Source organism: Bos grunniens, chromosome 7 (genome assembly GCF_055505025.1).
Source record: "Bos grunniens cultivar Pamir isolate PY7600 chromosome 7, Bosgru_T2T1.0, whole genome shotgun sequence".
In the NCBI taxonomy this organism is placed as follows: Eukaryota; Metazoa; Chordata; class Mammalia; order Artiodactyla; family Bovidae; genus Bos; species Bos grunniens.
The window spans coordinates 45974511-45990835 of record NC_141171.1 but is presented as its reverse complement, the minus strand read 5'-3'; the positions used below and the strand labels follow the sequence as shown (position 1 = coordinate 45990835).

The following is a 16325-nucleotide window of genomic DNA, read 5'->3' as shown; positions in this document are numbered from 1 at the left end:
CTGTTAGTCGCTCAGATGTGTCGACTCCTTGCGACCCCGTGCACTGAAGCCCCCCAGGCTCCTCTGCCCATGGAATTCCCCAGGCAAGAATACTGGAGTGGGTTGCCATTTCCCTCTCCAGGGGATCTTCTCGACCCAGGGACAGAACCCTATTAAGAACCTCAAGAACAACATCTTGCCATGCCCACCTCACTCCCAGTTTTTATTCCAGTCCTTACTGCATTCCTAGAGATATCTCCTTCTGTCTCCACCCCTCCACTGTTGGGCCAAGGGAGGACAGCTGGTTAAAGGATGGGAACAGGATGCTTCAGAACTCAAAATGGTGTCCCCACCTCCAATCCCCACAAAAGATGAGTCCCAGGGTAGGCCAGCTCTGTGGGGAGTCCTTTTTCAAATGCAAGGTTCTGTGGAAGACACCCCTAGGGACTGGCTAAGGACAGCAGCTCCTGGATTACCACTGCTGCGAGGAGAAGAAAAGAGGTTGCCAGGCTCAGAACAAAGATATCCTCCTTCAGTCCGGGCCAGGGCCAAGTGCTTTGTCTTCCCACACTGGTGCTGTTGGCCCCAAGAACTTCACATCTTGACTATATATATAATCTTAGGATCCTCAGTTTCCTTACTATAACAGGAGGGTTAAAAAAAGTAAAGTGTCCAGCCCGTGTGTGCGTACTAAGTCACTCAGTCATGTCCGACTCTTTGTGACCCTATGGACTGTAGCCCGCCAGGCTCCTCTATCCATGGAATTCTCCAGGCAAGAATACTGGAGTGGGTTGCCATGCCCTCCTCCAGGGGATCTTCCTGACCATGGGATCGAACCCGTGTCTCCTGCACTCCTGCATTACAGGTAGATTCTTTACTGCTGAGCCATCGGGGAAGCCCTGTGGCTTGCAGAACAATGTCTCTCTTAAAGGTCAGACTCAAAACCACCTCACCAGGGACTCAGGGCTCTTGCAGCCTCATCTGTTCCAAAGGTCTCTTCTGTGCCCACTGTAATGCATTGAAGACCTAAGAGGGAGCAATGAGGCTCTAGGATGTGATTTTCAGGGGCTACAGGAGACAGGGCCCCATGTCCATTTGTCTACCCACTTCCAAAACTCTCTACAGCTCCAGATGTCATAAACATCTCTACCCGTCCCAAAAGACAGGGTCAAAGCAGGGAAGGAGTAAAGTGCAGGTGCACGTGAAATGGGCATAAGAAGGAGTGGATGACCTAACTGGATGACTCTGAAGACTCCATCCTTCATCCCTACATCAGCGAATACTATCACTCTTGGCTTAGCCTCCAAAATGTCCCATATCCTACCGCTTCTTACTCCACTGCAATCACCCAGCTCTAAGGCCACCATAATTTCTCTCCTGGACAACTGCTAAAGAAGCCTCCCTGCTCCCACTCTTGCCCATCACATTCCCTCCCCTTCACAGCAGTCAGCGGGACCTTTCATTAAACATCAGACTATGTCATTACCCTGCTTAGAATCCTTGAAAAGCTCCTCCCCTCACTCAGATCAATAGGAACATCTTTACAACAACCTACAAGGTTATGAGAACTGGAACTCCCAGCCTTTCCTCTCAATCACTTCATTCGGCCACACTGGGCTTGTTCTGCAATGGCTGCGTCCTCTTCCAGGAGCCCCCTCTCCCCGTACACCTGCACTCCCCCACACGATCCTTCCTCTCCACAGGTCTCTGCTCCACTCCTCCAAACCTCTCCACGTCTGTTTCATCTTTCTCCAGGATACTTGTCATTACCCACCTCGGAGGGCTTCTTTTCGTTCTGTCGGGGCCAGCCCGATTTGGTGCTGCTGGGCAGTTTGGAGCATCTTGATGCAGATGTAGCGTGACCTGCAGAGAGAGCACAGCCCATGAGGGGCCCCTGGAAGGCCAGGAACACCACCCACCCATGTCCAAGGAAATGAAACCTGTAAGGCAAGCTCTGGTTTGAATGTTCAGGAGGTAGAGACCTCTGTGAGCATCTGGTAGACTGTCCCTGCTCTGGGCCTTTCCAACGATGAATAGGGACATGACGCCTCCTCCACTCACCAACCAGAAGAGACCTGGGAGGTGAAAGGCAGCTGGACAAGGACTCAGTATTAGCTTTCTGTGTGACCCAAGAGGGTTGCTCTAAAGTAGACACATAGACTTAAGCTTGAGCCCTGGCTCAGCCACTTATTAGCTCCTCATGACGGACAAATGACAGTCTGAGCCTCAGCTTGCTTTTGTATAAAATGGGAGCAGAGAATAACTATCTTCAAAGAGTTTTTGTGAGAATTATATGAGACCATGCCTGCAAAGTCTTAGTACAGTCCCTTGCACACAGCAGTGCTTTGATAAACACTACCCATTATCACTGGGGTTCTAAAGGCCCTTGCGGGACTACACTGAGAGTGTATGTCACTCTATGGGTCACTCCACTCCTAGGGGTCAAAGGAGCACAGCCTAGATGGGCAGTGGGGGGACTGGTGAGAAGGGAGTGTGCCGCAGCCCAGCCCAACTCCAATGCAGGAACAGGGCTCGGGTGCCAGGTGCTCTCCCTGCAGGTGCCTGGGGCTTCAAGGGTTCCTTTGCCTGAAATAAAGTTAGAAGCAGAGGACACTGACACAGGCCACAGGCAGCGTGACTGCAGTCACAGAGGGCCAAATGCTGTGATCTACTGACATGGGGAGGAAGAGCCAGCCAGGTCAGACTCCAGCGCCAAGCTGGAGTCTGAGCAAACAGACCCCAAAGGACAGTGAAGGAAACCCAGAGGGAGAGAGCAGGCGAGGACTGGCTTCTCACCCTAGTGCCTGTGTTCCTAAACCCTCAGGTTCCTGGGGGTTAGAGAACTCCAGGGACTCCAAGGGGGCCTTGAGGCTCTCCCCAGCCCCAGCTGTTCACCATATATGTGAACAAGCTAAGGTCTACAGCTGCAGGGCTCCAGGCCCAGCCTCTGCGGCAGTGCAGCCTCTTTCTCAGCCTGGGCTTTCACCTGAGGGCACCACTAGGTGGGAATCTTCCTGGCAGCACATCTCTCCTACACAGGGCAGAATGGCACTCTACTCCGATTGGCTCATGCAGGCCCGGGTTCCTGGGGCATCTGAGAAGAGCTGCCTTCTGGTACCAGGGACAAGCCCTCACCTAACGCAAACTTTTTTGCCTCCACATTCCAGAAGAGGCTCCCTAAGCCCCATTTTCTGTGTAAGAGTGTTCCCCTCTATCCACCTGACACACCCAGCCCCCACACAAGTCTATCTCTGAGATTCTACTGCCAAGATCCCAGGAAGGTCAGGCTCCTTCATTAATTTCTTCAGCAAACATTTACTGATCACCTATTATGTGCTCCATCTAGCCGGATATGGCAGTCAGCAAGTCATGACCTCTCTTACCAAGGGGCTTACTTTGATAAGGAAATGGCACTTAGTTAGGAAATAAAACTGATCAGGCAATTATAATGAAGAGTGACAGGTGTTTTTGCCTGTTGTGTGGACACTTCCACAGGGCCCTGACTCAACAGCAGGGCCAGAGGGAGTGAGGTGTGTTCCTAGCAGCCCGGAACAGCACAGGCAAGGAAAAGCCCAGAGGGGTGTTGATCTGTTCCAACATGAGCAAAACACATGGGGTTGAGAGCTAGAGGGTGAAGGGGAGCAGAGTTGAGGAGGACAGCAAGGCTCTGAAGGCCATGGTGGTGTGGGGATCTCAAAGGGAGCAGAGGGGCCGGCCTGCTTTATGCTTTCATCAACATGGAGACCTTGGAGCAATGTCCCACCCCCGAGTCTGGGCCTGTGGTCCTGATAATTACTCAAACACTTTCCCTACAGGAGCCCAACATGGAAGGCCTTACTGTCAGTGGTATCAGAGTTGTCGCTGCTGATGGAGTACTTTCGCCTCTTCTCCTCCATCTGCAACGAAAATAGGCCCCATTATACTCACAGGCAGCTTGGGAAATCCTCAAGCTCTCAGAAAACTGCCCGTCAATCTACCTCCCCACACTCGCCCGCTGCAGAGGAACAATGAGAACAAGGCCATGCCCTAGCCTTCTCCTCATGCAGTCTCCCCCTTCTCTCACCCACCTACATGGGCCCTGGGGCTGGGGGAGGGGGCAGCATCTCTCAGCTCCTGAGCCCAGAGCCTCACACAACAGAGAATCTAGTCAAAGATGACAACGAGGCAGGACAAGGCAGGTCAGCAGCCCCAGAACGAGCAGTGACTTGGACCTGCCTCTGCCCAGCTCCCTCACCCGCCACGGAATCCACTCTCACCTGCAAGTTGCAAGTGGCGCCCTGCTGGAGGCAGAGGAGGGGAAACAGAAACAAGACAGACTCTCCCAGGAGGACCAGGCTATGGGAGTTGAGGGGCAAGCCAGCCCGCAAGCACTGGATGCACATTCTGCACATCCTGAGAGCAGCAGCCAGAGAGGCATGGAACTGGGGTGGGGGCAGGGAGGCTCCAAGCTGGCTTCTGAGCCACACCAGGGCCAGAGCGAATGGGCTGCGCTGCCCACCTTCCCCTCAGTGTCCACCTCCAGGTAAAAATACAAATTCACTTTCCCTCCACTACAATGTTTAGCTTCAAGGTAGAAGGGCGGCTCTCCCACACTGAGTTCTTTCCCCTTCCCATGCCAACTCAGCTATCTCGTGTTCCTAACAACCTGGGGAGTTGTGAGCTATTAGCTTCATTTACTGAGGAGGCTCAGTGCCTTGTCCTGCTAGAGACTTGGCTGAACTGGGATTTGAATCCACGTGGTCTGATCCCCGAGCCCACACTGAGCTGCCTTTGTGCCCTTGTCAGCTCCTGCCTGTTGGAAGTGCTTTCCTACCCACTATTTCCTCTAATCCTGCAGAGTCCTGGGTGGCAGAGCCTGCCCTGGTCCCCTCTTGGAGGGGAGCACACTGAGAGACTTGTTAACCTGCCTTAGGTCTCACAGCTAGTCAGTGGCTGAGTCCCAATTCAGAGAACAGACCCGGGGCTCGGAGCCCACGGTGCTTTTCACCATGTTTCTGTCAGCCTAGACCCTGGGCTGCCTCACTGTACACAGCAAAGGACAAGGAACCAGTGTCAGTAGGGAGAAAGCCCAGCTGCCGACCAACAGGCTGCCCAGCCCCACTGTGAATCCCATTTGCCACCTGCTGTCACCCCAAATCTGCTCATGTGGAGCCCTGGGAGGGGTCACCTTATTTTATTGTGGCCTTGCAGAGGCCTTAGGAGCACTGGCTCTCTAAGGTGGGTTGCAATTACCCAGAACTCTGAGCTACTCAGAAGGACCCTCTGGCCTCAAACTTGACCTTAGCCAGGAGCTTTTCTCCACCCCCATGTCTCCCGAGAGTAGGGTTAGGATGGAAGGTTCATTGGGGCTGCTTGCTGCCCAGCTGCAAAGGTGGAGGCCAAGTGCTCTCCAGAGGGTGTGGAGGCCTGGAGGCATGCCTGGTGGGGAGAAGCACGGATTCCAAGGAGGCAGGAACCAGAGTTGAAACGGCTAAGTACCCATTGCTTGGGGAGGGGCGCATCCTGGCACACAGGGACCCCAATGAGGCCTCAGAACCGGCCCTTGGTGCTGGCGGGCATGATGGCTGCTTCCTTTTTGCAGGTGAGGAAAATGAAGCTCAGAGGTTAAGTGACTTGCCCAAGATTACAGTTCTTGTAACAGGTTTCTCTGACTCAGGACACCATGCTCTTGACCTTGAGACTACTCTGCCTCTGTGCAGCCCAGTGGCTCAGGTCATAGACTGAATGGCTGAATGGGGCAATAACACTCCACCCCCCAGATCCTTGCCCATCCTTGCTGTCCTCTGGGTCTGCATGTGACAGAGGTGACTGTAACACAGCTCTGACTCCAGCCTGAATCTTGCCAACCCAGCTGTCACAGGTAGGGCAGGAGAAGGGGGAGAAGTGCTCTTAGTGCACCCATCTGTTTCTTCCGAAATCCTCTACATGAACGGCATTTTTCTTCATTTCCAGCAAACAGGCACTTGCAAGCCAGGCTGTCCCATAGCATAAAAGCAGCAGCACTGGATTCAGGGAGGCCAAGTTCAAATCCTATCTCCACCCCTCACTAGACCAGGGACCTTGGGAAAGACATACCTCCCCAAAGACACAAATTGGATCTGGAATTTTACATAAATCTCCTGAACTTAAAATGCTGGCAACTGATTTAGATATTTAAAACACTTCGAGAGGGCCAAACTAAACACATCTGTGGGCCAGAATCAGCTGGTGAGTGAAGGAGAGCAGCATAAAGCCCTCAGCACAGTGGCTGGCACTCCATATGGGTGCTGGTTATTAATACCACAGCAGACTTGGGCCAGGTGAACAATTCTACCAGCAGCCACCTGAAGGCCTCCTCAGCAAGGCAGTGAGCTGTGCAGTAAGGAAGGTTCCTGACAACAGGACCCTTTGACTGCCAGGACCTCCTCCTACAACTGTTCCCTGCTCCCCAGGACCAGTGTGACCTGTCAGCACGCAGACCTGCACCCCACCCTCAGCCAGCTCCTCCGGAAAACACCCCAGAGTCCTCCTGGACAGCATGTTATTATGGGAGCAGATTTTGAGGCGGCTTAATTGGAATAATAACTAGGCTTCAGAGGGAAACCACTGCTTTGCTTCTTTTCTTTGAACCAAGTCTGTTCGAAAGGTCTCCCTGCCTCAGGTAAGCCTCTTCTCAGTGGCCAATGAAGCCTCAAAAGAGGCCTGGCCTCCCCTGCGGGACAAGGCTTTGCCCCATGACGTCCCCCTCCAACCCAGCACAGAGGACACTGAGGATTCTTACCAAAGCTGAAATCCAGGGCTACACGTGCAGGTGGGGGATGGGTGCCAAGACTTGATCTTGGCCTCTCGTTTTTCCTCTCTGCTGGCTCCCCTAACCTCTCCCAAAGCAAGGTCTGCCCTAGGAAAATATTCAGGGTCATGAGGTACTTATTTTTAGGGACAGGAAGTACCACAAAGGAGACTCTGGGAAAGAAATGTCCCCTTTTCCTGCCATTGCCACCAGTCCGCTTGTACCCCCACACCTTCCCCAGCTATGGAGACACACACAGCTCTCCTCTGGGAGTGTGGATGTCCTAAAGTCCCCTCAGGGAGCAGCCTTGCTGTGCCTCCTCCACCCCACCGCTGACCCTTGGCAAGTGCAGTGGGCACTCCCTCCAGAGCCTGCGGAGAATCCAGCCACCTTCCCCATCTTTACTGCTTCCACGCTGGCCCAGGCCAGTCTCATCTCTCGTAGGACTCCTCATTCATCCCCCTCATAATCCAGGATCCACACAGTAGCCAGAATGATCTTCAAAAAACATACATCAGATCATGTCATATGGCCTATTTCAAATCTTTCACAGGCTTCCTGTTGATCAAGGGCAACACTCAAGCTTCTAACCATAAGACTTCATATGATCTGGTACCTGCCTACTGCATATTGACCACCAGCCCGTTTCCCACCACTTCCCAGTTGAACCAGCCTCCTTTCGTTTCCTGAAACAGACAGTCCGCGCCTCCAGACCTGTGCACAGATGTGCTCTGTGCCTGTAATGGTCTACACAATCCAGGCACCTTGGACTTTTCATCCTTCAGGTTTCGGCTTAAACATCACAGAGGTCTATGCCAGCTGCCTTATTTACAGAAAGCCCACCACCCAGTTACTCAGCTTCTTTAGGAGTGTTTGTTGAGCTACTTGTTGAATGTCCTTCTCCTTCAGAGTATGTGTTCTACAACAAGAAAAAGCGTAACTGTTTGGATCCTTGCTTGTGCCCAGTACCCTTTCGAGTTGTACCTAGCACACAACAGGGGTTTGGTACACATGAAGTGCTGAGTGTGCTCTTGTCTCCTCCCTCCAGAAGTGTGGGGCCACACAGCCCAGCCAGCCTGCTCGCAGCCTGTGGGAGCAAACACCCCAGCCCAAGATTTCGACCTGTTTGCACAGCCCGCCTTCCCCGTCTTAACCTCACACGTTTTCCAAGAGGCTTTATTTGGTTGGGCTCCTGGCTAATGATCAATGTCAACTCAGTAATAGGGCAGCAATTTGGTGGCAGATGTTTTCTTGGCAGCACTAGCCACTGGTCTTAGTGGGGACCCAGGTCTGGACTTGAAACACCAATGCCCAATGCCAGCCCCTTTAAAGACCTCTCCGCAAATAAACTCAAATAAACACCCTGGGCCTCTATTAACGCCCCTCCAGCTGACCCTGGAAACAGTGGGTCTTTCAGGCCTGCTACTGCAGCAGCTCCCTGGGCAGTTAAAACACCCCAACCTGGCCTCCGGCCTCTCCTCTCTGGGGGCCACCAGGCCTGCCCAGCCTGCCACCACACACAGCAGGATTTCGTCTTCCTCCTTTAAAAAGGGGAGGAAAAGGCTTTCAAGCAGGCAATTTACCATTCCAGACACAATCTTTCAAAGAGAAACAAAAACTCTCCCTGTCTGAGGCAGACCGCTAAGGCGTGTGTGTAATAAGATGCTAATACAATTTAATGATATTTCGGCTGGAAAACCTGTCCTCAGAGCCTGCTTGTGTCGGGAAGGCCAGACATTCAGAAAACAAGAGCTGCACACTCTTAAACCATTTTAAATGGGGGTCAAAGCCCCACTCTTTCCTATCTCTCATTAACTTTAATGCCTTCTCAGGGACAGTAACTGCTGTGACAACAGTGATTTTGTACACACAAATCCTCAGACTTGCTTCTCCAATCACAGGGAATCCTAACCCTCCTCCAACACCCATCACTGCTCGCCTGTCCCAGGGGCACCCAGCTCCCCTAGAACACACTCTCCACACCCACCCTCCAGACCCAGTTCTGAGGACATGCCAAGGGGATCCTGGGAGACAGAAAGGGGCTTTGTCTACTTTGTCCTTCAGCACCTTCGCACCCTACCCTCCACCTCAGAGAGGGCAAAGTTCAGCCCACTCACTCCACAAATGACTGCCCATTGGCAACTGCAGGGTCCTTCTGGTTCCTTCTTCAGAGAAGGGAGCTGGCTCTCTGGCCTACCTTAAAGGGGAGAGGTCAAATGTCAGCTCCATTTGGGTCCTATCCAGGTATTAATAGTAAGAATAGCTAATACCAATCAGGTGCTTATCCCATGCCCGGCTTTGTGCTCATTCTTCTTTATGCAACATATCACTTAATCCACACACCCACCATGAGGTACAGTTGCAGATGAAGAAACTGAGGCATGGAGCAACTGCCACAGCTGGTGACTGCAAAGCCAGCACTCAAACCTAGGCTGTCTGACCTTGCCCCCCACCTGGGGGGTGGCGGGGTACAGCACCCAGTGCACAGATCTACAACTTGGAGTATGGTTGGGGTACTCCAGATTCTTGTGGGTTTCCTGAGAATCTTCCTGGGTTCCTCAACTTTGAGACACATAATGAGGATCTTACATGGAGGACAGGGCAAGACACGGATATTCCCCTCTTCACAACTTCAACTTGGCCTCCCCTTAGAGACCCCAAAGGGAAAACTGTGAGTCCCAAAAAGAGCCTGCTGGATGAGCTGTGAAGAATTTGGACTGAAAGCCTCTGATTGGGTCTTGGGTGTAAGATACGTACCTCCCTGATAACTGGGACAACGATTAATCAGAACACCCTGCCCCCAACCTCAAGGATGTGGAAATCAGTGCCAAAAGCCTAACCTCAAGATTCTGGAAGGACTTGGGGGTTGGGGATCAGAGTCCCACCTCACCTGTCAACAAAAGCTAAGTGGAGATTTCCGACTGCCTCTTGGATCAGTGTTACTGGCCATTCTGCCAGGCCATTTAGGGAAAGGAAAAGCACGTTGGATGGGAAATGTTCTGGAAACATTTGCTGCATCCCGAGCCCAAACAACTCTACCCTTAAACACTTCAACTCCAAAAGTGCCGGGGAGACCCTTGGCTAAACAGTTTCAAAACCAACACTCACTGCAAGTCTTGCTGCCTGGGGCGAGGACTTCCCTCAGTGAGGCATTTGCTGTGGAACCAAATGCTTTTCCACTCTAGACAACAGCCAACAGCACTTGGGACAAGTGAGAGGCCTCCAGATCAAACAAACATCCCTTTTTTCCCCTACCATGCAAACTTTCTCAATAAATTATTCGCCCACTTCGGATCAAAGCCTGTTTTTGCAGCCTGTGACCTAAAAAGCAAATAGCATCTCTTAAACATGAAAGCCCTCCTCCCTGCCTGGGTCGGCTTTATTACTCATTCCTTCCTCTTACAGTTATTCTGTTGTTATTTTCCTTCTCTGCTTGTTAGATCGTTCTGCGAGTCCCAACCCGCCTGAGGAAGATGGGACAGGAGAGATGGTGCCTTCACTTGGGGCCCTAAGGTGGGAAAGGAAGTCAGGGTAGGGGAGAAGCCAGCACCCTGGGAACCCAGGAAACAGGGCCAGGCCCGGTTGGCAGCTCCCTGCCCAGCTCTTCTGCCAAATGTCCTACTGGGAATTTTACCAGTGAAGGGAGGGAGTTAATGTCACCCTGGGAGGAGAGGCCAGGAGGCCCTACCACCACCCAGCCCAAGACTAAGTTAGCAAACATAAACATTAAAGGGATATCCTGACAGCCTGTCAGGCCTCAAAGCTCAGGGTTCCTCCCCCTTGCAACAAAGGCAAGGTAGCAGTCAGTTGTGTCCTCTCAGCTCCTCAGCTAGGAGTGCAAACGTGATGCCTCCTGGTGACCCCTGCAAACTTAAGCCTGTATAAAACTTCATGTCTTGGAATTCCAAAGTGGGGGAGGACGAGAGAGAATGCTAAGTGCGAGGGCAAAGTTTGGGAATTTGCAGAGACCAGAGGCGCCGGATGCTTCCTGCCCTTGGCACTGAGCAAAGGGAAACACAGCCCTTCCCGCCCCACCAGCCCAGGGCATGAAACCAGAAGACAAGGTGCTAAGGAAAAACGTCCCGGCCGGCAGCAAAGGCTAAGGGGATTGGGAGGGGGGTGGCGCGCGCCTCCAGCCTGCCCCTAAAGGTAGTCCGCGGGACAGCAGGCTGGAGGCGCGCCGGCGTGATTCTGACCGCGGGAGCCGGGAGGAGGAGCCGGAGGTGGCTGCGGGGGGCTCCAGCCCTGGCTGGAAGCGGTTCGAGCAGGGGGTGGCGCCGGGAGGTGGCCTTGACCCGGGAGCGGAAGGAGGAGCTTAGGTATAACGGGTGAGAGTAGTTGAGCCCCTTGGGGGTGGCAGCTGTGTGTGGTGGGGGACAGAGTGTGTGTGGGGAGGGTGGGTGTCCTGGGCCTCTAGAAGCTACAGTGAAGCCTTCCTGCTTGTCTCGCAGACATCCTCCTTTTCTGACATTAAAGCTACGAACCACCAAGCTGACGCCCTCTATCCATGGCCTGAAGCACAGGGTATCTCAGGGGCCAGGGATAAGCAGGAAGGGACCGGAGGGAGCCACAAGTCTGCACCCAGGCGGAGAGGAGGCGGGCAGAAGCCGCTCCGCAGGCGCAGGCGAGTGGGTGGGAAGGAGGGAGGGAGAGAGGGAGGAAGGAGGTGAGGCCGGGAAGATGCCACTGCTGGGGGCGGGGCGGGGCCGGGGATCCGGGAGAGGGACTGCAGCGGTGCTTGGTGGGGGCGGGGGCTGCAATGTCACTCATTTGGGGGTCAGGTGTGTAAGTCCCAAGCTCGGGGCGCCACTTGCCTACATCTTCCCAGTACCACCCAGGAATCGGGGCGGAGGCGGAGGGCAGGGGGACTGCAGAACCGTCCCCTGAGCGGGACGCGAACCGGCAGAGTTGGGAGAAGGTAAACAAGGGCCACGCCCCCTGCCGTCGCCCCGCGGGCGCGCACCCGCCGCTCCGGCGGCCGCCGGTACATTTCCACTCCCAGGAGCGTTTCTCCCTCGCTGGACTCCCGCGCAGCCCTGGACGGGGGGGCTGCCCCCGACCCCAACCCGCGCCCCCCGCGCTGGAGCTGTGAACCCTCCATACTCACCTGGAAAGGGTATCCCCCGCCCCTCCAAAAAACTGCTTAATTTGTGCAGAGCCTCCGCGCCCGGGAACCGAGCATGCTGCCCCCGCGTGCATAGCCCGCGTGCACCCAGCCGGGAGAGGGGGCGACAGGGCGGAGGCGGTGGCCCCCGGAAGGTGTCTGGGACCGGACCGGCTGCACGTGAACCCAGCGCGGGGTCATGTGCACCGGCTCGACCCGGTTCGGCGCCCGGACGTGCTGCGTATCAACAAAATGAAACTCGGGGAGACAGGAGGGCAGATAGCCCCGGGTCCTCCGAACCCACGTCCCCGGCCGCGCGACCTCCTCTCCGCACAGGTCTCCAGCCGCAGACCCTCCGCCCAGCCAGAGCCCGCGGGGCAAGTTGCAGCCCAGGCGCGCCCCCGCCCGCCCGCGCCCCCTCCCCGGCCCAGGGGCGCTTTGCCGCAGTCATTAATAAAGAAGGTCGCCAAGCTCACCCTTCCAAAAGTTGTTGTTGCATGCGCCCCTCTCAGCCTCCCCGCAATGTACTCTTTAAAACACGACTGACCAACATGCGCAATCTCCCCTGTGCTGTGCATCGGCACCCCCCCCCCCCCTCCGCGCGCGCGCTGGCTTCCTAGAACAGGCAGCCAGCAGGAGAGAGAGGGAGCGAGCGAGCAAGAGAGAGAGAGGGAGCGAGAAGCGCTGGCAGATCTGTTGCAAAAACACAAAATAACGCCGTGGAGATGCGCAGGGCCAGTCGCCGGGGGCTGGATCTTACCTTGCTCCGCGGTGCCCTTCCGAGGGGCGCTACCCACGGTTACGCGCCGCGGCTGGGGCCGGCGTGGGAAGGATGCTCCTGAAACCCGGAGCTCCTGGGGCCGGCGCGGGCGGGCGGGGGGCGCGCATCCATCCGGGGTCGTGGCGAAGGAGGCGGCCGGGGCCGTGGGGTCCCCGGCACCGCACCCTGGCCGGGGACGGTCAGCCCGCTGGACCTAAACCCTTGACGCTAGGAGTGGGCGCAAAGTAACTCCATGGACGCCTCTCACCCACCCCCCCAAATAGCCTCCAACTGCGATGGCCGCGGTCGGCACCATTCACCAACCCCCCTGTGTATGTTTCTGTTTCTTTTTAAACCAAGACTTCCTTGTGATCTCTTTAGAAAAAAAAAAATGTGTTGGGGTGGGGGTGGGGGCAGGCGGGAGGAGCGAGGGAGGGGGAGTAGCCACTTTTTTCTTATTCACTCGGATCTCCACTCCTGACGCCCCCCCCCCCCGTCCACCCCCCCGCCCAGTTGTTTGGCTCCAGCAGCGGGTTCAGGTAGCGTTGCAGGCCTCCGGGTGGAGGGTACCCTGCTGGGCCGCCCTCTTGCCTGCACCTCGAGCCTGTACTCCCCACGGGCTCTGGGGCGCCCCCAGCCCGCCCTGTCCCCAGGGCCGGGCCCAAGCGGCGGCTGCGCCCGTGCAAGTCCCATCAGGTCTGCTCACACTTCACACACTCACACACATACCCCGCCCCTCCACTCTCACTCACACTTTCTGCTCACACCCCGCCCCCTTCGCGCCCCAGACCGGGGCGGCGCCCCCCGCAACCTTTAAAAAAAAAAAAAAAGGCAAGCTTATACTTAAAAAAATCTTTTGGCGCCATATTAATGACGTACTTAAAATTTGCCATTTCTCCCTGCGTCAAAAAGACGTTTCTTTGCAAATAACAGCCTGAAGGCGACACTCGCGGAGGGAACGATGTTTGCACAGAGTACCCCGCCTCCCGGGGTTCCAGCGCTGGAAGACCCTCGCTCTAGGCCCTGCTGGTTAAATCGCTGGTTTAAAAATGCGAAACGAATAAATCGCGTGGCGTTTTGCAGCGCCAGAAGTGAGCAGAAAGTGCTGGCAGGAGCGGAGGGGAGGGGCACGCGCGACTCTGGGGGAGGGGGCGCGGCTCTCCTCCCCCACCCAGAGCAGATGGAAACTAACATCCCGGGTTGGGGAAACTTGAAATTGTGGGCCACCTCAAGAAGGAGGGGCGGTCCGTAGAGAGGGTCCCTCTCGGGTTCGTCGCCCCCTCCCCCCGCCTGAGTGCCTCCTGGCGCCCGGCTCAGCCCCGCATTTCCGGGGGGTAGGGAACGCAGTGATGGGTGAGTGGGTGGGTGGCTGCACGTCCTGGTTCCAGTAGGAGTTTGCCCGAGGGTATCCACTTCCCCCTTGCTCCTTCCCACTCCCCTTAAAGGGTTAAAAACCAAGGGGCAACTTCCAAGGATTGGCACTTGGCGAGGAAGCGGGGCGCCCCTCTCCCCACCCTTCGCCTCCTCGCCCCTCCTCCTCCGGCTCCACTTCCCGACTTGACCTTGTGGTGCACAAACAGTGCGCTGGGATCCTCGCAGTTTCTGGAAGAAGAGCTTGCGCTCGCCAGGCAGGCGGGCTGTCGGGCGGCTCTCGGGCGCTGGCGGGGCCTTGGGTCCGTTCCCGGAGCCGCGGGCCACACCCACCCAGCCCGCTGCGCCCGCCGCACTCACCTTCTCTCGAGGAAGGAGCCTGGCTGGCCTTCTGGATGGGGAGAAGTGGGGGGCAAACTGCAGCCTTCTCAGATGCTCCCAGCTAGGGAGGGAGGGGGTGGTCTGGACTCAGGCGGGGTTTGGGGGAGGGGGAGACCTGGGAGCCAGGCCCAATATCCTCAAAGCATCATTGCCAACTTTTTCTAACCCCTCCTTTTTGGCTGTCCCTCAAAGATGATCCAATAATTTCTTCAACCTCACCTTTGACTTAGAAGGCACGTGGGTGAGTTGTGAACTGAAACAGGAACCGCCTCCCCTCTCCAAGACTGAAGGTTGTTTATCCTTTCTTTCCCCTCCACCCCTTCTGTGGAAAGATAAATATTCAATTTACATAAGATGACATTTATGTGACAATTAAGGAGATTCCCTGATGGAATGTTGTGAACACATTTGCTTATAGGAGAAATAAATCCAATAATAAACAAACTCATAATAACAGCACAAATCCTCAGACAGGGCGGATTGTCTACACAACAAAGAGGGAGATGATGGATGCTGGAATAAGCACTTTTTGCCACAGGAAAGAAATACGAGCTCCAAGGGAGTCACTGCAACATTTCTCTTCCTTGGCCTTCATTCACAAAGTCTAGGGAGGCTTGCCAGCAAGATTGAGGGGCTGGGTATCACCTCCCAATTAGATTTGCTCCAGCGTTCAGTAGTCAGTTGGTAGGTTTTTCCGAACCTCAAGCTCAGTGCCCAGAAACAGGTGTCCCAGACTGTGAGCATGGAACAAAATGGTTAAATAGGGAGGCTCTAATCCTGGCTCTGCAGTTCCAAGGCTGCTTCATATGGGCAGGTATATTCACCTCTGGGTCTCTTTCTCCTCTTCTGTAGAATGGGGTGGTTGGAGGCTTCCTGAGGCCATACATATATATATATATATATATATATATATATATATATATGGACTCTAAGTGTATAGCAGGGCCTGACTCAGTGTATACAGTGCACAGTAGCACTTTTCCTGGTGCCTACATTTTGGAAGGGTGCGAATACACTCCCTGAAAGCTGTTAGCACTGAGAAACTGAGGGACATATACAAGATCTCCCACTGTGGGCCAAAGGGAAGGCCAGGAGAAAAAACTGAATGATTGCGGACTTCATGGTCACGGTCTCAATGGTAGCTGCGTATCTGAGGTGAGAGGGGAGGTACCAAGTTACAGGGGCACAGTTGAAGGGAACTGCTCTTCTTAGAGCTAGTTGTAGAGGGTTTACATGTAGGAGAGGACTGGACAGGCTCCTCCTCTTAGCCATCCTGATCCCATGGCAAGCAGTTGTTAAATGACCTAGAGGAAGAAGAGGGAGTGAATGACCATTTATAGGGCACGTGCTCTGGGCTGTGGACTGTTAGTCATCCTACTTCATCCTCAGGAAAACCGCAAGTTACCTATTCAAAAGATTTAGCAACTTGCCAACAAACAGTTAGCAAGTGGTAGCAGAACAGGTACCTAGTTCAGCAGACCCCAGGACCCATGTACTTTCCATTTTACCACACTGCCAAAAATAAAAAGTATTAGCATGACTGGTTTGATTGGAGATGGGAGCCTGATTGCTCCATTGGCAAGAAATAATTGTATGAGCAGCACTTTTCTCTGAGGTGGTTTCCCTGACTTTGGGTGAGATCCAGGTCACCTAAATAGTCCTTGGAAGGTACTTCTTGTTTAGGATGGGGTGCTCCGTTAGACTTTCCTTGACTTTGCACAGTTCTGTGCTACTGTTTAAGGCTAACCTTGGAAATGTAAATAGAATGATAGCATGGAAGCTAATTATAACTCCTCAATCCTTGTTAAAATTTTCACAAATCATTCATTAACTTTTTACAGAAAAAAAAAGACAGAAACTTGGTGTCCCTGGAGATGTAATCATTAATTATTTTCAACAAATATTTATTGAGTGCCTACTGTCTGTTAAGCATCATTCTAGGTGCTGGGAATACAGCACAA

General features: G+C 54.4%; 1 protein-coding gene and 1 long non-coding RNA gene across 38 annotated transcripts in view; one reads left to right on the top strand and one right to left on the bottom strand.

Moving 5' to 3' along the window:
* The window catches only part of JADE2 (jade family PHD finger 2), a 51532-nt gene extending 36704 nt beyond the window's left edge, over positions 1-14828 (bottom strand). For 4 of the 37 annotated variants that reach the window (XM_086411637.1, XM_086411627.1, XM_086411644.1 and 1 more), the window contains exons 1-3: positions 14175-14390; positions 3818-3875; positions 1754-1842 (exon numbers count right to left, since the gene is read on the bottom strand). In XM_086411637.1, the coding sequence (XP_086267763.1) occupies positions 1754-1842; positions 3818-3875 (147 nt within the window). In that variant the 5' untranslated portion in view covers positions 14175-14390. Of the gene's footprint in view, positions 1-1753; positions 1843-3817; positions 3876-6739; positions 9959-11855; positions 12203-12328; positions 12579-12612; positions 13443-13491; positions 13720-14174 lie in introns of those variants that run through there. The other 33 variants (XM_086411638.1, XM_086411628.1, XM_086411645.1 and 30 more) reach the window with 23 other exon arrangements.
* LOC147369379 (uncharacterized) lies at positions 10934-12327 on the top strand. Its single transcript, XR_015167429.1, has 2 exons — positions 10934-11067; positions 11200-12327. It is a non-coding gene; the product is annotated as an uncharacterized LOC147369379 (long non-coding RNA).
* Positions 14829-16325: the final 1497 nt, after the last annotated feature.